Below are 16,947 nucleotides of genomic sequence, written 5' to 3'. Positions count from 1 at the left end.
TTTGTGATCCTGTCTTGGAGTGTGACTGTTTTCTTTTGTGTTTTACTTTGGTATGATATGTACTTCTGGAGGGTTAAACTACATATTTCCATATAATATTGTAGGTGACCTCCTAGGAGAATTGTAACCCAAACTCTACTTATTCAATGAAAGAAACGCAAAGGTCCTTGAAAAGAAACAGCTCCGAAGAAAGATATTGGGGTTCACAATGCTTCTCCATGCCCAACGAGATGCGCCAACCTCGGGATGCTTTACTCCTAACCCCCGGCGGTTCCGAGATGGAGCTTAACCGGAGTCTCGGTTAAGAACGGCGATGATCTACGTTTCACACGGTGTGCATTTTCTCGAGAAAATATTGTAGTTGACCTTCTGCAGGTCTCTGTGTGGCAATTTTTCTTATATATTTGTAGTTTCCTGAAGGTCTCCTGTTGAACAGCGCTCGATCACTTGCCGAGGTTCGAAGACAAGGAGGACCCTAACTTGGTTCACTTCGAATCAGTGTTATGCAGATATTGAAACATTTTCTTTGAGCTGCCCTTGTTTGAAAACGAATAAAGAAATCGACACAGATGGGCAATCATTTGGGACAATATACAGTGGCCAAGCCCTGGTGCAGTGTCATTTGAACAGAAGGACCATACGCGATCAAATCTTGATGCTGGTTTCTGCCATAGGTTCCTTCTCCTCTGGCAATCACCTCGCCATCCACGTCTATGATGCCACCCCTCTTGGGATTCTCCACAAGCTGTCCTGGTGATAACCGAAAAGATCTCACCTGCAAAGTTGAATTGATGGCATTGCTATTGATGAAGTATTCGGGAAAAAAGGTGGCACAAGATCTGAATCCATATAAGTTGAAACCGTAATTAACCTTGAGATATGTAACATATGTCGACTTCACATAGCTCCCATCGCTCATCTTTAGCATCAGAGCTAAAAGATCAGCCTTTGGACAATCTCTGATTATGACTGCGTCCATATATCCATCTGAGAACTGCATCGACAGCCACATCATCCATCTCACACTAGTTAAGCAAATCAAATCAACAGCTAACAGAAAGCTCTTGAAGAAGAACATGGAGCTGGATCCAATTACCTTGGCTTCAGGAGCTGCCATGACACTCTCAGTAGCCCATGGCACGTTGTTGAGGCACACGGCCACAAACGGGCCATCAATGGATCTCCAGTCTGAACCTTGTAACTCAGCTGAAGGACCTTGATAAGAACACACCTGAGGTTCCCCATTCTGCTCCAGACGTTCCACAATGGAACTCTCGACTTGCTTGGCAGGCTCCCCGTACGCCTCATAGCCCGGGGCAGGCACGAAATGGATGGTTCCGTAGTATCGGCGCAGATTCATTATGCGAACCAGAGCCTGAAGTAAGTCAGTAAAAACTTGTTTCATTGTAAGGCGGCAGTTTCCAAAGATTTGAAGTTACTGAAGATATAAAAAGAATACCCACATAAAAGTCGAAGCGCGCGCTCCCCATCCACCTGTATTTCTCGGACTCGATGTCTATATCTGCCACCAAACCTGAAGTTTATCTGGAAGAGTCAGATCCAGCAACCACAGAAGCTCCGTTGGAATTAGAGGTTTATTGATTCCGTGGTTTCGTACGTACCCCACGTAATTGACAGCACACTGAAAATTTTCTTCTGCCCTTGCACTAAGGTGCAGACATCCAAGGCCTGCTTATGGCCTCTGATAATGGCGAATAAAGCGTCTGAAATTGAGCATGTCTGGTTTGCAGCATGCAGAAGTGATTTAGCCATGCCATTCCCTGTACCTGCACAGATTGCAACTCCAGAATTTGTTTGAGTGTTCCCAATTTTTTTTTTTTGTACTGGTATCTTACCGAAGATGAATTATTTGTACCAGCTGGAACTATCCCAATTGGCATTTTTATTGCTTCCTCCCAGTCCGTTCGCTGCAGAATTCCGTTCACTACCTATTGCCAGGTATGGGAATTAAGTTAGAACCTCCAGAATACCTGGATGGCTTTCTCTCCCAACAAACTTTTATTAAAGTCTTTTTTTGCATCGCCAGCTTTTTTCAGATAAAAGATGATTCTGTGAGATCCGTCATATAAAAGTCAACTTGCAATTGCATAGCCAATGCGAACAAGTATCACTAAGGATGCAGAGGATCAAATCGTATCATGCCAACCATGCAAAAGACGTTGGTTGCAACACACAAGCGGCCAGTCGGGTATTGGTTACCAACCTCCACGAGGACGCCGTCACCACTAACGCAGACGATCCCGTCGTATCTCGCAAGGTCAAGAGAAGTGGCCAACTCCCGGGCATGCCCCCCGTACTGAGTCTCTGAAACAAAAAAGCACGAACCAGGCGGGTCAAAATAACTGCAACAGCCAAGAATGTAGGGGAACGATAGTTTAAATCATGGAGAAAACAATGCGCATTTGCGTGGCGAAACCTTGCATTGTGACATCGACACCGGCAGCTTTCAGCATGGGCTTGATCTCTGCCTCGTAGATCTTGCTCGCGCATCTCTTGCCGCCGAAAGGGTTGACCAAGACGAACAGTCTCTTCGTCCGGCCTATATCCATCACAAGATTCGAGTTGTGTACGTTATAATCTCTTGCTAAACTAAAAAAAAAAGTTGGTTAAAATCAAAGGCTGCGAAACAGAGGAACGGTGCGTTGCCATCTAGGTTGAAGCAGCAATCTCCGTCAGAGACCACGGCGGAGGCACCAAAGAGGCACATGCGTACGTACCGAACGAGTCCAAGCAGGCTCGCAGCTTGTCGCCCCACGCCGCGGCCGCGCCTTCGCCGTCGGCCATCTCGAACACGTAGTCCCTCCTCCGGCGCCTCTTCCCTCCCGCCTTGCCGTCCGCCACGAAGGCCCTGACTACGACCTCCTTCCCGTTCGCCTCGACGCCAAGCACGTCGGCCTCCAGCGAGAGGCTCCTCTCCGCCGCGGCGCCAGCGCAGTAGCGCCACCGGAGCTCGGAGCCGCCGACGCCGCCGGCACCAGTGGAGAGCGTCGCCTCGGCCGGCGCGCCGTTTACGCTGACCTTCGTGGCGGCGCTATGGTGGTCTTCCATGGTGGCCGGGAAGAGAAAGAACGTGTGGGATGAGAGTGCCGAAGGTTTATGGCACTTAAAAAGGGAGTCGGGCGGCGGACGGGCTCGACATGGTAGCAGAAAGCGATCACAATATTTTCCGCGTAACCTCCACGGAGACCGAATCAGATGAAAACTCGCCGGCAAAAATAAAAAAAAAATACGCCGTTGCCGGGGATCGAACCCGGGTCACCCGCGTGACAGGCGGGAATACTTACCACTATACTACAACGACTTTGTTGAAATAGTTAATCACAGACGATATAGATACTCAACGTGAGGACAAATCGTGCAACCAATATTTTTTTTTTGAACAAGTGCAACCAATTCAACAGCTAGTATTTGCAGCAGCAACGGACTGGCCCTCCAGTGCAAATAAAAAAGACTGCAACGCTAGTGCTAATGCTAGTAAGAGTATTTACTAGCTCGGAGCTTGCACATCAGTGTATCAAGATATGAGCCTTCTGAACTTCTGCCTCCATTCATGTCTGACGAACTTCGCCCAGTGTCGAGGTTTTGACCACGGTAGATGCTACAGGGTAGCACATGAGAGGTGTAGAGCAAGGCGGCGTTGGAGATTCCGGAAACGAGTCGGCACACGATGTACCCAGGTTCACGTCCCCTCGGTGGAGGATCGCTACGTCCTGCTAGAAATCTACTATGATCATAGTGTCGCCAGCGTTAGGCGACTTGCTTTGGGGTAGCCGCCGGAGGCGGGGGGAGAGATTGTGTCTAATCTGAGGTATGATATGAGGCGAGATGCCCCTGGTGGCTTTATATAGGCAGCCACCTAGGGTTTACATGTATAAGGCTATTTGGGCCGCTACGCTTCATGGGCCTTCTGCCGATCCAGTCGCTCCGGGCTTCAGTCGCTAGAGCGCATGGCCCAGTCGCCCGCCGACTGGAACCGCCTTCGGCTCTCTTCATCTGGCGAGTGAGCTTGGTGATGGGCCCCCTAGGGCGTATCCCCATCAGTAGTCCCCGAGCGCGTCGTGGATTCGGCGCGGGCTTGAGGCAGGGCGCGAAGAGGCTTGGTGATGGGTCGAGGTGAATCGGCGACGGGCTCCTGAAACAGAGGAAACAATCGTGAAACAAGAGGCCGTCGAAATGAGCCAGTCGGCGCAGGCCAATCGGCGTGAACCAGTCGACGTGAACCAGTCGGCGAGAGCCAGTCGGTGTCAGAGCCAGTCGGCGTAGGCCAATCGGCGTGAGCCAGTTGGCGAGAGCCAGTCGGCGTCGATGGAGTGCAGGTGCTGAAGTAGATTGTAGCTGTCGGAGCAGTGTTATTGTAGGTGAAGAAGTCGGTGAAGTCGCCAAGTTGATGGTGATGCGACCAAGCCATGCTAGATGGTGCTGGTGTACTCGGCACTGATATCAGACGGAGTAGCAAAGATGAAGTTGGCCGATCCTCAGTCGAACGAATTCACGACGATGGAGTAGCAGCGTCTTCCGGACTTGATGCCGTAACTGATCGCTGATCATTGAGCTAGTGCGGTCTTCATGTTTTGGAGCATCAGAATCAGAGAACCTCCCGAGCTAAGTTGCGTGCAGCGCACTTTGCTTAAACCTTATATCACTTGGGCTGCTACGTGCCTTGGTACTCGTGTAGTATGATTGGCTTCAGGTTACATCACGTACATGACCTCTTGAATTTCAGTTTCTCCCGTAGGCCTATCGGCGAGGTAATCAGGCAGTATTCCAGACTGTAGATTCAGCCGAGCGAAATCTGGCATGCATACGCGTGAACGATCGATGCTGATGTTGAGCTCCCCCCGGCATATGCATTTCTCTGTGACTCTGATGATGTTGGTGAAGTTGTTGATGTAGACGTGATGGATATAATAGGCTGCGGCCAAGGGCAAGCGTCGATGTCGAACCCTCGGACGCAGCAGTCACAACTTGTTGGCGAGATATCATTGCGCTGGATATGCGCTCAGTATATCTAGTGGATGCAGTCCCCGAGGCTCGAGGCGGCTTCGATGAAGGCGGCTTGAGTCTTCCTTTTCTTGATATCTCGGCGCGTCACCCAAGCGGAATGAGTCCGCGAATGCAGCGAGTGGCGAGCTGCGGAGAACAGCGACCGGTGAGTCCCCGAGCATGGCGAGTAGCGAGTCGCGGAGACCGGCGAGTCCCCGAGCATGGCGAGGGCAAGTCCGGGAGACTGGCAAGTCCGGGGGACTAGCGAGTCCCTGAGCGCGGCGAATGGCGAGTCACGGAGACCGGCGAGTCCGGGGGACCGGCGAGTCCCCGAGCGCGGCGAGTGGCGAGTCGCGGAGACCGGCGAGTCGCCGAGCATGGCGAGTGGCGAGTCGCGGAGACCGGCGACTGGCGAGTCCCCGAGCGTGGCGAGGACGAATCCCGGAGACCGGCGTCCGGCCAGTCCCCGAGCGTGGCGAAGATGAATCCCGGAGACCGGCGTCCGGCCAGTCCCCGAGCGTGGCGAAGATGAATCCTGGAGCGAATCCCGGAGACCAGCGTCTGGCCAGTCCCCGAGCGTGGCGAAGGTGCAGGCGATGCTGATGGCAAGGATGGCGAGTAGGTCGCCACTGCTGGTGCTGTTCCTGCGGCAGGAAAATAAAATAATTGTTTTGTATGGGCCAGTGTTAGGGCCTTCAATTTGTAAAAATTGTAATGAGCAATGTCGCTGTGGCGACTAAGTAATTTTATGCATGTCGCTGTGTTCCCCAGTCGCTTAGGCGATCCCGATGAAGGCTACCGCTTGACTGTTTTCCTTGCTGAGCCGAGCGTCCCCAGTCGTAGTACGTAGTCATATAGCGCGAGTAGCAGCCTCATGGGTGGCGTTTATTTGACGCTGTATCTTATAGCGTGCCTCTCGTCGTGGCCCGTGGGGCCAGTCGCGTGGCGACTCCAAAGGGGTTCTTGATTTGGCGTGTTTTCCTTGGCGAGCCGCGGGTCCGTTTTGCGGGATCCCTGGTCGAAGTACTTAGCCGTTCAAGTTACCTGCCTAAGGTAGAGGAGGGCGATTTGTTTGCCTGATGATTGCGGAGGCGAGTCGCATCTCGTGGCCCGGGAGGCCAGTCGCTTAGCGACCCCAAGGAGGGCTCCGTACTCGGCGTTTTTCCTGGACGTGTTGGGCCGCTGTGGCGACCTCGCTAGCGCAGTACTTAGCTTTTCAGGTCGCTCTGTCCAAGGTAGAGAGGGACATGGGTGCCCGGGGGCAGAGCCGAGCCGGTCATCTTGGCCCGTAAGGCCAGTCGAGCGTGCGACTCCAATGGAGGTCCTTCCCCTAGCGTCGCAGTGGTCGAGCCGGAGCTCGCACTACTTAGCCAGTTCGGGCTTCTCTGCCGAAGGTTGATGACGGCAATTGAAATTTCATCCCGAAGGAAGAGGACACCCAGTGGTGAGGTGCGCGGCATGGCACAGAGCTCTCTTTGGCGACTCGGAGTTGGCGAAGTCGACGCGGCGGACATGGTCTACGCGGCGGACTGGGGCGCGCCGTGGCGCAGTGGACGCAACGGACACGGGGTCGACGCTGTGGAAGGGGTCGCACGGGGCGAAGTTGGCGCGGCGGAGTCATGCTCAACGCGGCGGACTGAGGTGCGCTGTGGCGCAATAGACGCAGCGGACACGGGGTCGACACGGCGGACGGAGTTGCGCGGCGTTTAGCCGGTGGCATGGCGAACGGCGTCGACGCGGTGGACAAGGTCGACACGGCGGACTGAGTCGCGTTGTGGCGAGTGGCGAGGTCGGGCGACCAGCGGGCGGTGCTGTCTATAGAGCGCCGAGTCCCCGAGCATGGCGAGTGACGAGCTCGGGCGACCGGCGAGTGGCGCTGTCAGGAGCGCGCCGAGTCCCCGAGCGTGGCGGATGGCGAGCTCGGGCGACCGGCAAGCGGCGCTGTTTGGAGCGGGCCGAGTCCCCGAGCGTGGTGGATGGCGAGCTCGGGCGACCGGCGAGCGCGCCGAGTCCCCGAGCGTGGTGGATGGCGAGCTCGGGCGACCAGCGAGTGGCGCTGTCTGGAGCGCGCCGAGTCCCCGAGCGTGGTGGATGGCGAGCTCGGGCGACCAGCGAGTGGCGCTGTCTGGAGCGCGCCGAGTCCCCGATCGTGACGAGTGACGAGCTCGGGCGAGCGGCGCTGTCTGCAGCGCGCCGAATCCCCGAGCGTGGCGGGTGGCAAGAAAGACACCAACCCGTTTTGCGGTGGCGACGAATCCACGACGAATGAGGCCCTGAGCCTGGCGAGTAGGTGGTGCTGCGGCGACGTGGCGAGCCGAGGCCGCCACAGGCGAGTCTACAGCGGGCGAGTCCATGGCGGGCAAGCACGCGACGGCTGGTTCGCCGATGAGTCCGCGCTGGGCGAGTACATGCGTATTGATAGCATCATGCAAAAGATCAGTATGAATAAATTAATTATTTAACAGAATAATTACTGAAATTGAGAAAGTAGACGGATGTCAGATCCATCATCACCGCCCCTATGCAAAGCATGAAGGGCCGGTTCATTGCTACATCGGGTCGATGGCTTGCATGCACACGATCTAGCCAACTCAACTTTCTCTTCCTTGCTGGACAAGATCACGTGGGCTTAATTTTCTTGGGACATGATCCGTATGATGCCAAGATGATCAACCTTCTGCTGCAGCTCCTGTCGTGAATAAAGAGAAACAAGTACAACTGCAATAAGGTGTATTTATGAAATATATTGAACATTATTTGTAAAGACGTGTGACTTGTAGATAAAATGCGCATTATTAAATGGATTGGTTAGCAGTATGAAGGTTTATGCGTATCTTTTCATGAGTAGGCAGACCTCCAGCATCAAACGCTTGCCGGGTAACAGGGATGCGATGCCAGCCGTTGAACCCGGAGACAAGGTCGGCCTTTGGTACCCAGCCTCACTACTTCGACGGACGCGAATAAACAGCAGACAAAATTGAAACCCGATCCTAATTATTGTTATGTAGTCCCCGTGAGGGTTGTTTGCGACTGCGTGGTCATCTTTATGGATCGAACCAATAGGTGAATATGTTTTGAACTTATATAAGGTACCAATATAAATAAACTTAGCTGGCAAATGTTGGCAGAGTCGACGGGTGAACCGGTGGCGACGAGTCCGAGGCCGGCGAGTCCCCGAGCGCGGCGAATATGCGGCGGGTGAGTCGCCAATCATGGCGAGTCGGTGATGATAATTCCGTGACGGGTGGGTCCCAAGCACAGCGAATACGCGGTAGGCAAGTCGCCGTGCGCGGCGATTCCACGCAGGACGAGTACGGCGACGGCGGGTCCGCGCTGGTCTGAGTCCGCCACGGGCGAATCCACCACAGCGCGCGCGGGCGCCGAGGTCGATGTGTTGGCGTCGCTTTCTTTCCTGGTAGCCATGGCGTACGTGCTGCGTTGAAGTAAACTAGATTTAAATGTGCGCCTTGGCGCACGATCCCGTGAAGTACTCGCCGATTTATTTTTTATATAACAACGATAAAAAAATAAAGTGCATAATATGTTTTTTAGGCTCTACAAAAGGAAGTGAAAGTTTCTTAAAAGGAATAAAGCAGAAGAAATCACTATTAGAATAGCAAACACTTATACAATCAGAAAATTGGGGAAATATATTAAAGTAACTAAGATTCTTGGTCTATCAAGAGCAAACGAAGGAAGGTCGTCACCGAAGGAAGGTCGTCAGAGGCCACAACACACCTGGAACTAATAGGTACTCGCCAACCAAAAATCAACACCACTGCAAATGAAAGGTAAATTAACTACCAACTAAATGTGAGCCAAATCAAATACACAGGAAGAAGCAGCCCTGGCCTTTGGCATTAATGAATGTTTTGCATGACATATATACTAAGCTAAGAAAAAAGGAGAACACCATGAACATAATTATTACAAACATATCAATGTAACCTAATCAGATAAGGGGTGACAACACATTGCGTGTCAAAAGCTATTCAAAAGAAACAAAATAGCTGAACTGAAAAGGCTATAAACAACCTTACACAATAACACAACATGAGTACAAATCAATTTTATAGATGCAACCTTGGTTCTAATTTTAGGAACAGTAGCTCATCCTTATTTTCTCCAGACGTTTCTCCAAACGGTCACATGCAAGAGATTAAATTTGATCAATTCAACAACAGATTTCCTCGGTCGCCTACTTGGTGACGCAGCGCATATTCATAGCCAACGAAGAATCTACGACGGGCTCAATTTAGTAGACCACTGAAAGAAGACAAAAGAAATATGTCAATGTCACTCAATATTAGAGCATTGACAAGTCAGGACAAAATGTTGTACCTAGCAGTAAAGGCAATTATATCCGCATGTTTATATTGATGTACCATCTACATGCTTTCCCGTTGGCTAGACCCCTTTTTCTTTAACACAGAAATGATACCATGCCGGCATGTCTAATGAAATAAAGAATAGGTATAGGAATAATCTCGGTCAGTGATGCCAACAAAGATGGCAACTGACTCGATTTGTCCCAAGGAACCTCAACGTGTTTCCACTAAAGCACTATCACAGATCAAATTTGAGCACCTGGCCGCTGCGGTCAGTGCAATAGTCAGACCATAAATAGAATGAACATGGAGTATGGACACAGAAAGGAAGCACATGAGAAACAAAAACAATACTATCTTCTTTTCTTTAGCTAACCTATGAACGTGACCTCTTCTGCCACTTTTTTATCCATTCTAAATCATATTTAACATAGTGCGATACAATCACGGGTGTTTTCACATAGGATGCAACCAGAGCTGGCCTGTTTGTTGTTTTAGTGCTCCGTCTTAATGACACAAGACGATGTAAATGGGTACTAATAAGCTAGTGTTTGACTAATGTTTGCACGAACGCTGAAACCTCACCTACATGTCCATTATTATATTTACTGATAGAATGCTGAAAGAATCTCCCTAGCAAAAATGATTCTCAAGGAATCTCACATACATGTGTGTTCATTTTATAGGTAGAAGTAATTTACTCCAAGAAAATCAAACATTAGCTGTGACTCGGAAACATAAATGCAAGAATATACAGGAAGATACCAAGAATACATATACTTGCAAGTATATATGCAAGAATTTACTTAAATAACCCATGTATCCTTATTTCCCTAGAATTACTTGTAGGACACGTGATATTTTGAGAATCTGAAAATGGTCAAACAATTTTATCTCTTAATCCCAGTGAGCATGGATATATTCTAGGACAAATAAAACAATCGATAGAAGATAATTGGCTGAGACAAGTCAAAGATCTGTACATACAATGCATCGAACCATATAAGTAAACGACTATGATTGGACTTGCTCTCTAGTATAATCTTTAATCATAATAAAGCTTTTAAAACCCAGGGGGTTCAGAATTTAGTATGACAACATGTCATTAAGAAATCATCAATGGTGCTAACAAAAGCATCATTTGATGTTGTTGGATACATACTGAAATCTGAACTAATTTAATGAGCTAGCCTGGCCTGTTTTATGTTCCCCTATGCTCTCCACGTGCCCCAGGTCCATTTTCTATTTATCGCTGCAGCTCATGGCAACATGGATTCAATGTCACCCCGCTGCTGAATTCTAGATTGATGGCAGTAGGTCAGAGTAGAGAGGCCAGCTAGCAATCTTCACTTGAGCATGTTGAAAAATTAATTTCAAAGAACCGATGATCAATGGGCAAGATAGAAAGTTCAATGACCTGGTCGTAGTAATGTTATCCCCACTGCCACAACCACAGATCAATGACAACCCTCAACATAAACAACCGCCGGCTCAAAAAAAGCTTATCAATAAAAAAGGGGAGAACTAAAAATTCAAATGTAGCAGTGTAACTCATATATTGTTAAACGGAGAATGCATTACATCAGTAGTAGACATTTTACTTATCATATTAAGTATCACATGATCTGATGATCTTTCTGGTTATTTTTTGAAAAAAAACTCTTTTTTTATATACATGAACTGGGATGGAACAACTTGTTTTACAGATACAATGGCTCACCTCAGATCCACGCGGTGAAAAAGATGGCTGGGATCTGCTGGGAGCTCAATCAGAGGGCCATCATGCGCTGAGATCGGAGGAGCCTTATGGGGGGTCTCACCAATTATGTATAGCACCATCCTCCAAAAAACAAAAAATCAACCAATAGAAGTGATGAACGAAGTGAACCTATAGAAGAAGCAATTAATGAACCATATTAGACATATGAATGCACAATACATAGAGAAAAAGGGGGGCAGTAGAGATAGGCATACCAAAAAAAACTTACATGCATATCACGTAGAGATTATATATCAACCTTGAGCTTGCATCTGTACAAAAGCGCACACTTTGAACAACAGCGCACATTCCATGAAAGAGCAGAAACTTTTCCTGCCCACACACGAAGCAAGTCCTGAGAAACGTAAAAGGTATTAGTCGACTGGATGCATAACACACGGAAAAGAAATGCATAGCATTGTTAGCTATTAATAAAATTACCTACATATATGTTGTTTGGAGATTATAAAGCAATTCCTGGTACATTTTGTTCCTTGTTTCTGTACTTGGTTCCCGTTTTCATCAAGTGAAAGCACTTTTAATAGCCTCCTGGAGGTCACCCCTTGACACTGCTCTGTGGGGTAAACCGTAGGAAAATAGTGTAATGCACATGTGAATTAATAAAAGATAGTATTTGGTGATGCAAAAAAAATGGCAAAAAGAGAAAAGGTACCTATATCTTGCTATCCAGGCCTGTAGGTCATCATATACTCTTATTGAGTCTAGACCTGCATCTGTCATAGTTGTACAACCAGTTGTAGGAGGTGGTCAGGTACTGCCTGTAGTCATCTAAGATCCCATCAATCCCTTATCTGCTCGACAGCAGTACAACAATCCTTATGACGATGCAAATAGATGAGAAACGAAATGCTTACTGCATCGTAAGCACTACACAATGATAAGGTCCGACAAAAATCGTGCTATATAAACTGTGAAAAGAGTGGATGCAAGTTAAAAATAAAAGAAGACGAGTTAGAATAAGAATTATGTTGTCTAGTAGCATGCTAATCTGTACACCGCATGGTTTTATCAGGCACATACTTTTGTAGGAAGCAAATCTCCGACATATTAAATCGGTAAAAACCAATAGAGTAAAAGCAGAGTATTAAATATTTTAAGTACAAGCTGCAGCAGATACATAAGAGACTGAAGTTTGTTCCAAATCATTTACCCGTGCTGCATGTGTTACGAAAAACTTGGCGTACGATATAGTATAACATAATCTCAGTGGTTTAGCTCCGCATAGTTCCTAAGCGATGATATAAGCAGCACCTAATGTGAACGAGTGGGCAACAAATATTCCGTGTAATTCGTATTAGAATGTTCGAAGGACAGAAAATACCTGGCGTATGGGCTGATAACTAACAGAGTGGAAAATCGCTAGCTAATTTAACTTAGCAGCAGATAGAGTTCCTTTACCTATCCTTGCTGCATGTGCTGGCAAACCAGAACAGTGACAAAGTAGTTAATGTAGCTTAGATTGGAGATCCGTGGAGGGGCGGGACCTAGATCGGGAGCTAGATCTAATGCTCTTTATGTGGCATAAAGAGTATGGAAGGTATGACAAAAAGAATGCTCAACTACAGACTGAAAGCACCATTAAATTGAGTTTGGTACACAACATAAACATAGGACAAAATTATGCGAGCATACACGAAAAAATCTGGAAAAAACTACCATCTCATGCCTTGCTTAACTCAACTTTTGTGAGAAACATGACAAACTGAAGTTGTAATAGAAAAATCTCAACAACAAAGAGCATATTTGGATAAGAGAGATATATATTTGCACTTAAATCAAATAACTCTTGTCATTCTTGTTTACCTGGTAAAAAAATTATGCTTGCAACATCAGATGATAGTTCTCAGTCAACAGAAATAAATTTGGCTTCCTATAAATGCAAACCTGAAGACGGTACTGCTGCCAAACAAAATAAATAAACTTGGAATCAGTCATCGTCATAGGAAAATCCACACCATACTGCAGTTATTTGATCTAATGACAAAAGAAGGAGATTGAACATACACTTAACAAGGACAGATAGACAATTCGATTAACTGTAGGTCAGCAATGGCATACCCTCTTTGCCTCATGCTCAACTGATTCCTGAAATAGGAGAAAATATATAAGCTTTAGTGGCAAATGAATCCGTAGAGCCAACTAAAAATCAAAATGAAGAAAATAGGTACGTGCAGAAAATGGGAAAGCTCTTGATTAGTTCATCTGCTTGGAACACTAAGAAATTTAGCTGGTCGAGGAACAAACAACTACCAGTGCGCTCACCTTGCATGGAGATCCAGTTGAAGAATCCACATTTGTGCATGATGGAGGGCTCATCAGAGCAGTTGACCCAAAAAACGCTGGATTAGAGCCCTTCTCACTCCACAGACACATTCCCGGCAAACGTGTATAGAGGATACACAATTTCAGCAGCAACTGCATAGAGTAAATGAGATTAAATAACAATGCTATATAACAGAAACAAACAGAGAGAAGGAATCAGACAGCAGCCACAAGAAGTAAAACGGATCAGTTGGTCAAGGTAGTTACTCAATCAACCTTCTACCAATGTGTATACATTAGCTAGCAAACCAATCAAAACATGTCTGCCGGCGACCGAACAATCAAAGAGACATGGTAAATAATAAAGTAGATGCTCTAAGGCAAACCTGAGTCGGCGTCGTGGATTACATAAACAATGGAGAATCTAGAACTGGTTTTTCGCGTTCCACCTGCGTCTTCGGATGATAGCTCCATTCGCTAGACATTCTGCTGATTGGTCACTCGCCCGCTAGCAACATAAATATTGTTATCATCTTTTCCTAGAATTAGATGCTCAATTAGTATATGGTTGTCATTACATAACAATTTATGACCAAGCTATAGCAGTAGGGAAATCTTTGAGAGCCTTCCGAACAAATTTGAAAGAAACATAAATGTACGGCTTTCGTGCACCTACAAATTATACTTATCGTGAAACACATTGATTTCTTCTAATTGGCAGCAAGCAAGCCAACTGCAAAGCTAATATCCATCTGCAAAACCTGAAGTTAATGGCTTATAATTTATAGCATACCCTATGCAAACACGCAAGATATGGCACAAAGTTCACTAATGGGCAGTCAAATCCCTAAATCATTAGGTCATGTTTTACACCAAAGCATAGCATCAGGTGAAGCAAAAAAGAATATTAAGCCCATCCATAAAGAAAGGATGGATTCATAGCAGTGGGAATGTCTCACCATTTGATTATACCTCTTCTGTAGCTTATATTAGTCACTACATCCATTTGCAATTTTTTGTGCAGATCACCCTCGAGAACTGAAAGAGGACCCTGTTGCAGGATTATGCAAGCATCTTACTGGAAGAATATGATAAATCTTCCATCCCAGCTCGGCAAGACACTGCAAACAAATTTCATCTATGAGTTTCCACTTTTATCCATGGTTTGTTTTGGAAGCTATTTAAAAATCTGCACTAATTTAAAGAACAAAACAGTGAATGGAATGTGCACATATGAAACAATGAATGGAACGGAATGGTGGATGTCTTTTTCACAAAGCAGCAAAAATTCATTGCACATTTCCCCTGCCTTCCCCTTATGTGGTTCTCTTTATATCATAGCAAAGAAGAGCAGGCTCAAGGGAATGTCTCAGTAAGTTCATTCTTAATGATATTTGCTTTATGGTTATGAGATGACTTCTAAAAACATCATTATTAGTAGTAGTAGCATTGTGGTTTGCAAACAGCTAGATGGAGCAAAAATATACACATCTTATATAGGATTTTCATCAAACACCTTATATGCAAAGATAAAACGGATCTGTACAAAGAAAGATGAGATGTTCCAGGCGTTAAATCAAAGAGGGGGAGTTTGGCACCACTGTTACCTCAACCTCGGGGAGGCAGAGGAGCATTTCACCTTGAGCAGATTGCACACTCTGTGCTCCTCCCTCCAGAGCAAGGTTACTATGAGAGAGAGAAAGGGATAGAGAGAGAGCATGTACCTGCCTGACAAAGTAGAGGCGAGGGGCATGTCGATGAGTTGCTGACCGGCATCTTCAGGGACGAATAATCCGCAGAGGTGGATGGATGTGGTTCTCCTTGTGACCACCGGCAGCAGCTCCCGCTCCTACAGCTGCTGTTGAGCGCTGCTGCTCCTAGATACCACCACATAGAGGTCAAGAGCTTTTAGGGGATGGGATGAGGAAAGTGTGGAGAAGGACGAGTAGAGGAGAGGTGGCGGCGGAGGGAGACAAGGAGAAGCATAGCCTGCGCAAGGATCTGAGGCGGCTGACCTCGATTTGATGTCGTCCTCGCCGGCACGGTGGCGGCCATGCTCGGATGCAAGAGGTCAGCAGCGTGAACTTGAAGGGTCGGAGGAGGGTGCTCGCCTGGCTACCTTGCGCGGCGGCGGCCATGCTCGGAGGCAGGGAGAAGAGGGGGTGAAGAGTAGGAGGATGAGGACGAGAGGGAACGCGCCAAACAGCCGGAGCTCCACTAGCCAATTTCGACTGCATAGCGCGCGGCGATGGTGCGCTGCTGCCGCCGGCCGGCAACGCGAAGGGCGGCGGCGGAGGGAGATGAGATGGCACGGGGAGGAGGGGAGAGAAAGGGGATTGGGGGAGATGAATGGGGCCTGGATTGGGTGGGTGGCGACCCCTACGCCCGCAGCCACGCGCGACTCGCCCAAAACCAACCCTAGGGACTGACGAGTGGACCGGATGAACGTAGGTCCCACACACAGTTGCAGACGGGTACAAATTGTCCGTTTCATGGCTTGATCTAGGAGGGCAATGGGACTGTGCTGCCAAAAACAGACGGTTGAGATCGACCGGTGGCCATAGACAGTAAAAATCCGACGGTCCACATTCGCAAATCTCTGTGAATCCCCCATGGGGGTGCAGCAATTATACCTTTAGATGACACAGCTCGACATAACTGCTCTTGATCGACTGATGCGCGTTCAATACTTCGAACGGAACATGTGAACTGGTGCATCACATGATCAACTCGCTGCACGCATGGACAGAGCAAAGTGTGTAGATTAAATAGGTTACTGAAGGTAATCAAATAGAATTTAATCAGTAATAAAGATGGCCTGATCATGTAGCACGCGTGTGTACGACGCGCTCCGTTGCATGGATCAATCGATCGTTCTCCTCTTATCGGAACTTGGACAGCAGCTGCCGCTACTTGTTCTGATCCTTTTTGATGGATCCGTGGAATTCTGATCCCGTGTTGTAGCTGGCCAATTCTCCATAGATGCGTATATGAAACATAAACATTGCACAGAGGGTCAGATCCAAATAAAATAAGCAGTAGGCCAAGTAATCAAAGAGAAAGAGGATTGATGGACACAAATTCTACGCATCACGGCCGGCGTACGGGCGTATCGCCACAGTCGCGGACGAGCCGCCGCTGGCCAGATGCAATCTGGCGATTGAAGACGATGGGTCTCGCCCGGATCACCACTCCAAGCGCCGCATGCCCCATGGTGGGCGCCACTGTCGAGGTTTTGACCACGGCAGATGCTACAGGGTAGCACATGAGAGATGTAGAGCAAGGCGGCGTTGGAGATTCCGGAAACGAGTCGGCACACGATGTACCCAGGTTCACGTCCCCTCGGTGGAGGATCGCTACGTCCTGCTAGAAATCTACTATGATCATAGTGTCGCCAGCGTTAGGCGACTTGCTTTGGGGTAGCCGCCAGAGGCGGGGGGAGAGATTGTGTCTAATCTGAGGTATGATATGAGGCGAGATGCCCCTGGTGGCTTTATATAGGCAGCCACCTAGGGTTTACATGTATAAGGCTATTTGGGCCGCTACGCTTCATAGGCCTTCTGCCGATCCAGT

The 16,947-nt window shown here is 48.0% G+C and overlaps 1 protein-coding gene, 2 long non-coding RNA genes and 1 other non-coding gene across 4 annotated transcripts; all 4 read right to left on the bottom strand.

Annotated features, from left to right (window-relative positions):
* Positions 1–470: 470 nt before the first annotated feature.
* Positions 471–3,069, bottom strand: LOC127344034 (sphingosine kinase 2). The gene is made up of 9 exons (XM_051370259.2): positions 2,739–3,069; positions 2,438–2,560; positions 2,225–2,325; positions 1,877–1,949; positions 1,623–1,787; positions 1,464–1,534; positions 1,097–1,375; positions 872–994; positions 471–775 (listed from the first exon to the last, which is right to left on the bottom strand). The coding sequence occupies exons 1-9, from the start codon at positions 3,067–3,069 to the stop codon at positions 578–580; spliced, it is 1,464 nt and encodes a 487-aa protein (XP_051226219.1). The 3' UTR covers positions 471–577.
* Positions 3,070–3,250: 181 nt separating this feature from the next.
* On the bottom strand, positions 3,251–3,322 carry TRNAD-GUC (transfer RNA aspartic acid (anticodon GUC)). Its single transcript has one exon. It is a non-coding gene; the product is annotated as a tRNA-Asp (tRNA).
* Positions 3,323–8,873: 5,551 nt separating this feature from the next.
* Positions 8,874–12,983, bottom strand: LOC139837657 (uncharacterized). Its single transcript, XR_011754249.1, has 5 exons — positions 11,765–12,983; positions 11,537–11,665; positions 11,321–11,446; positions 11,053–11,220; positions 8,874–9,270 (listed from the first exon to the last, which is right to left on the bottom strand). It is a non-coding gene; the product is annotated as an uncharacterized lncRNA (long non-coding RNA).
* Positions 12,984–13,116: 133 nt separating this feature from the next.
* Positions 13,117–14,493, bottom strand: LOC139837656 (uncharacterized). Its single transcript, XR_011754248.1, has 3 exons — positions 13,761–14,493; positions 13,375–13,527; positions 13,117–13,197 (listed from the first exon to the last, which is right to left on the bottom strand). It is a non-coding gene; the product is annotated as an uncharacterized lncRNA (long non-coding RNA).
* Between the last annotated feature and the right edge of the window lie 2,454 nt (positions 14,494–16,947).

Source organism: Lolium perenne, chromosome 3 (genome assembly GCF_019359855.2).
Source record: "Lolium perenne isolate Kyuss_39 chromosome 3, Kyuss_2.0, whole genome shotgun sequence".
Classification (NCBI taxonomy): domain Eukaryota; kingdom Viridiplantae; phylum Streptophyta; class Magnoliopsida; order Poales; family Poaceae; genus Lolium; species Lolium perenne.
The sequence above is the reverse complement of the archived record's forward strand: the minus strand, read 5'-3'. Positions and strand labels throughout refer to the sequence as shown.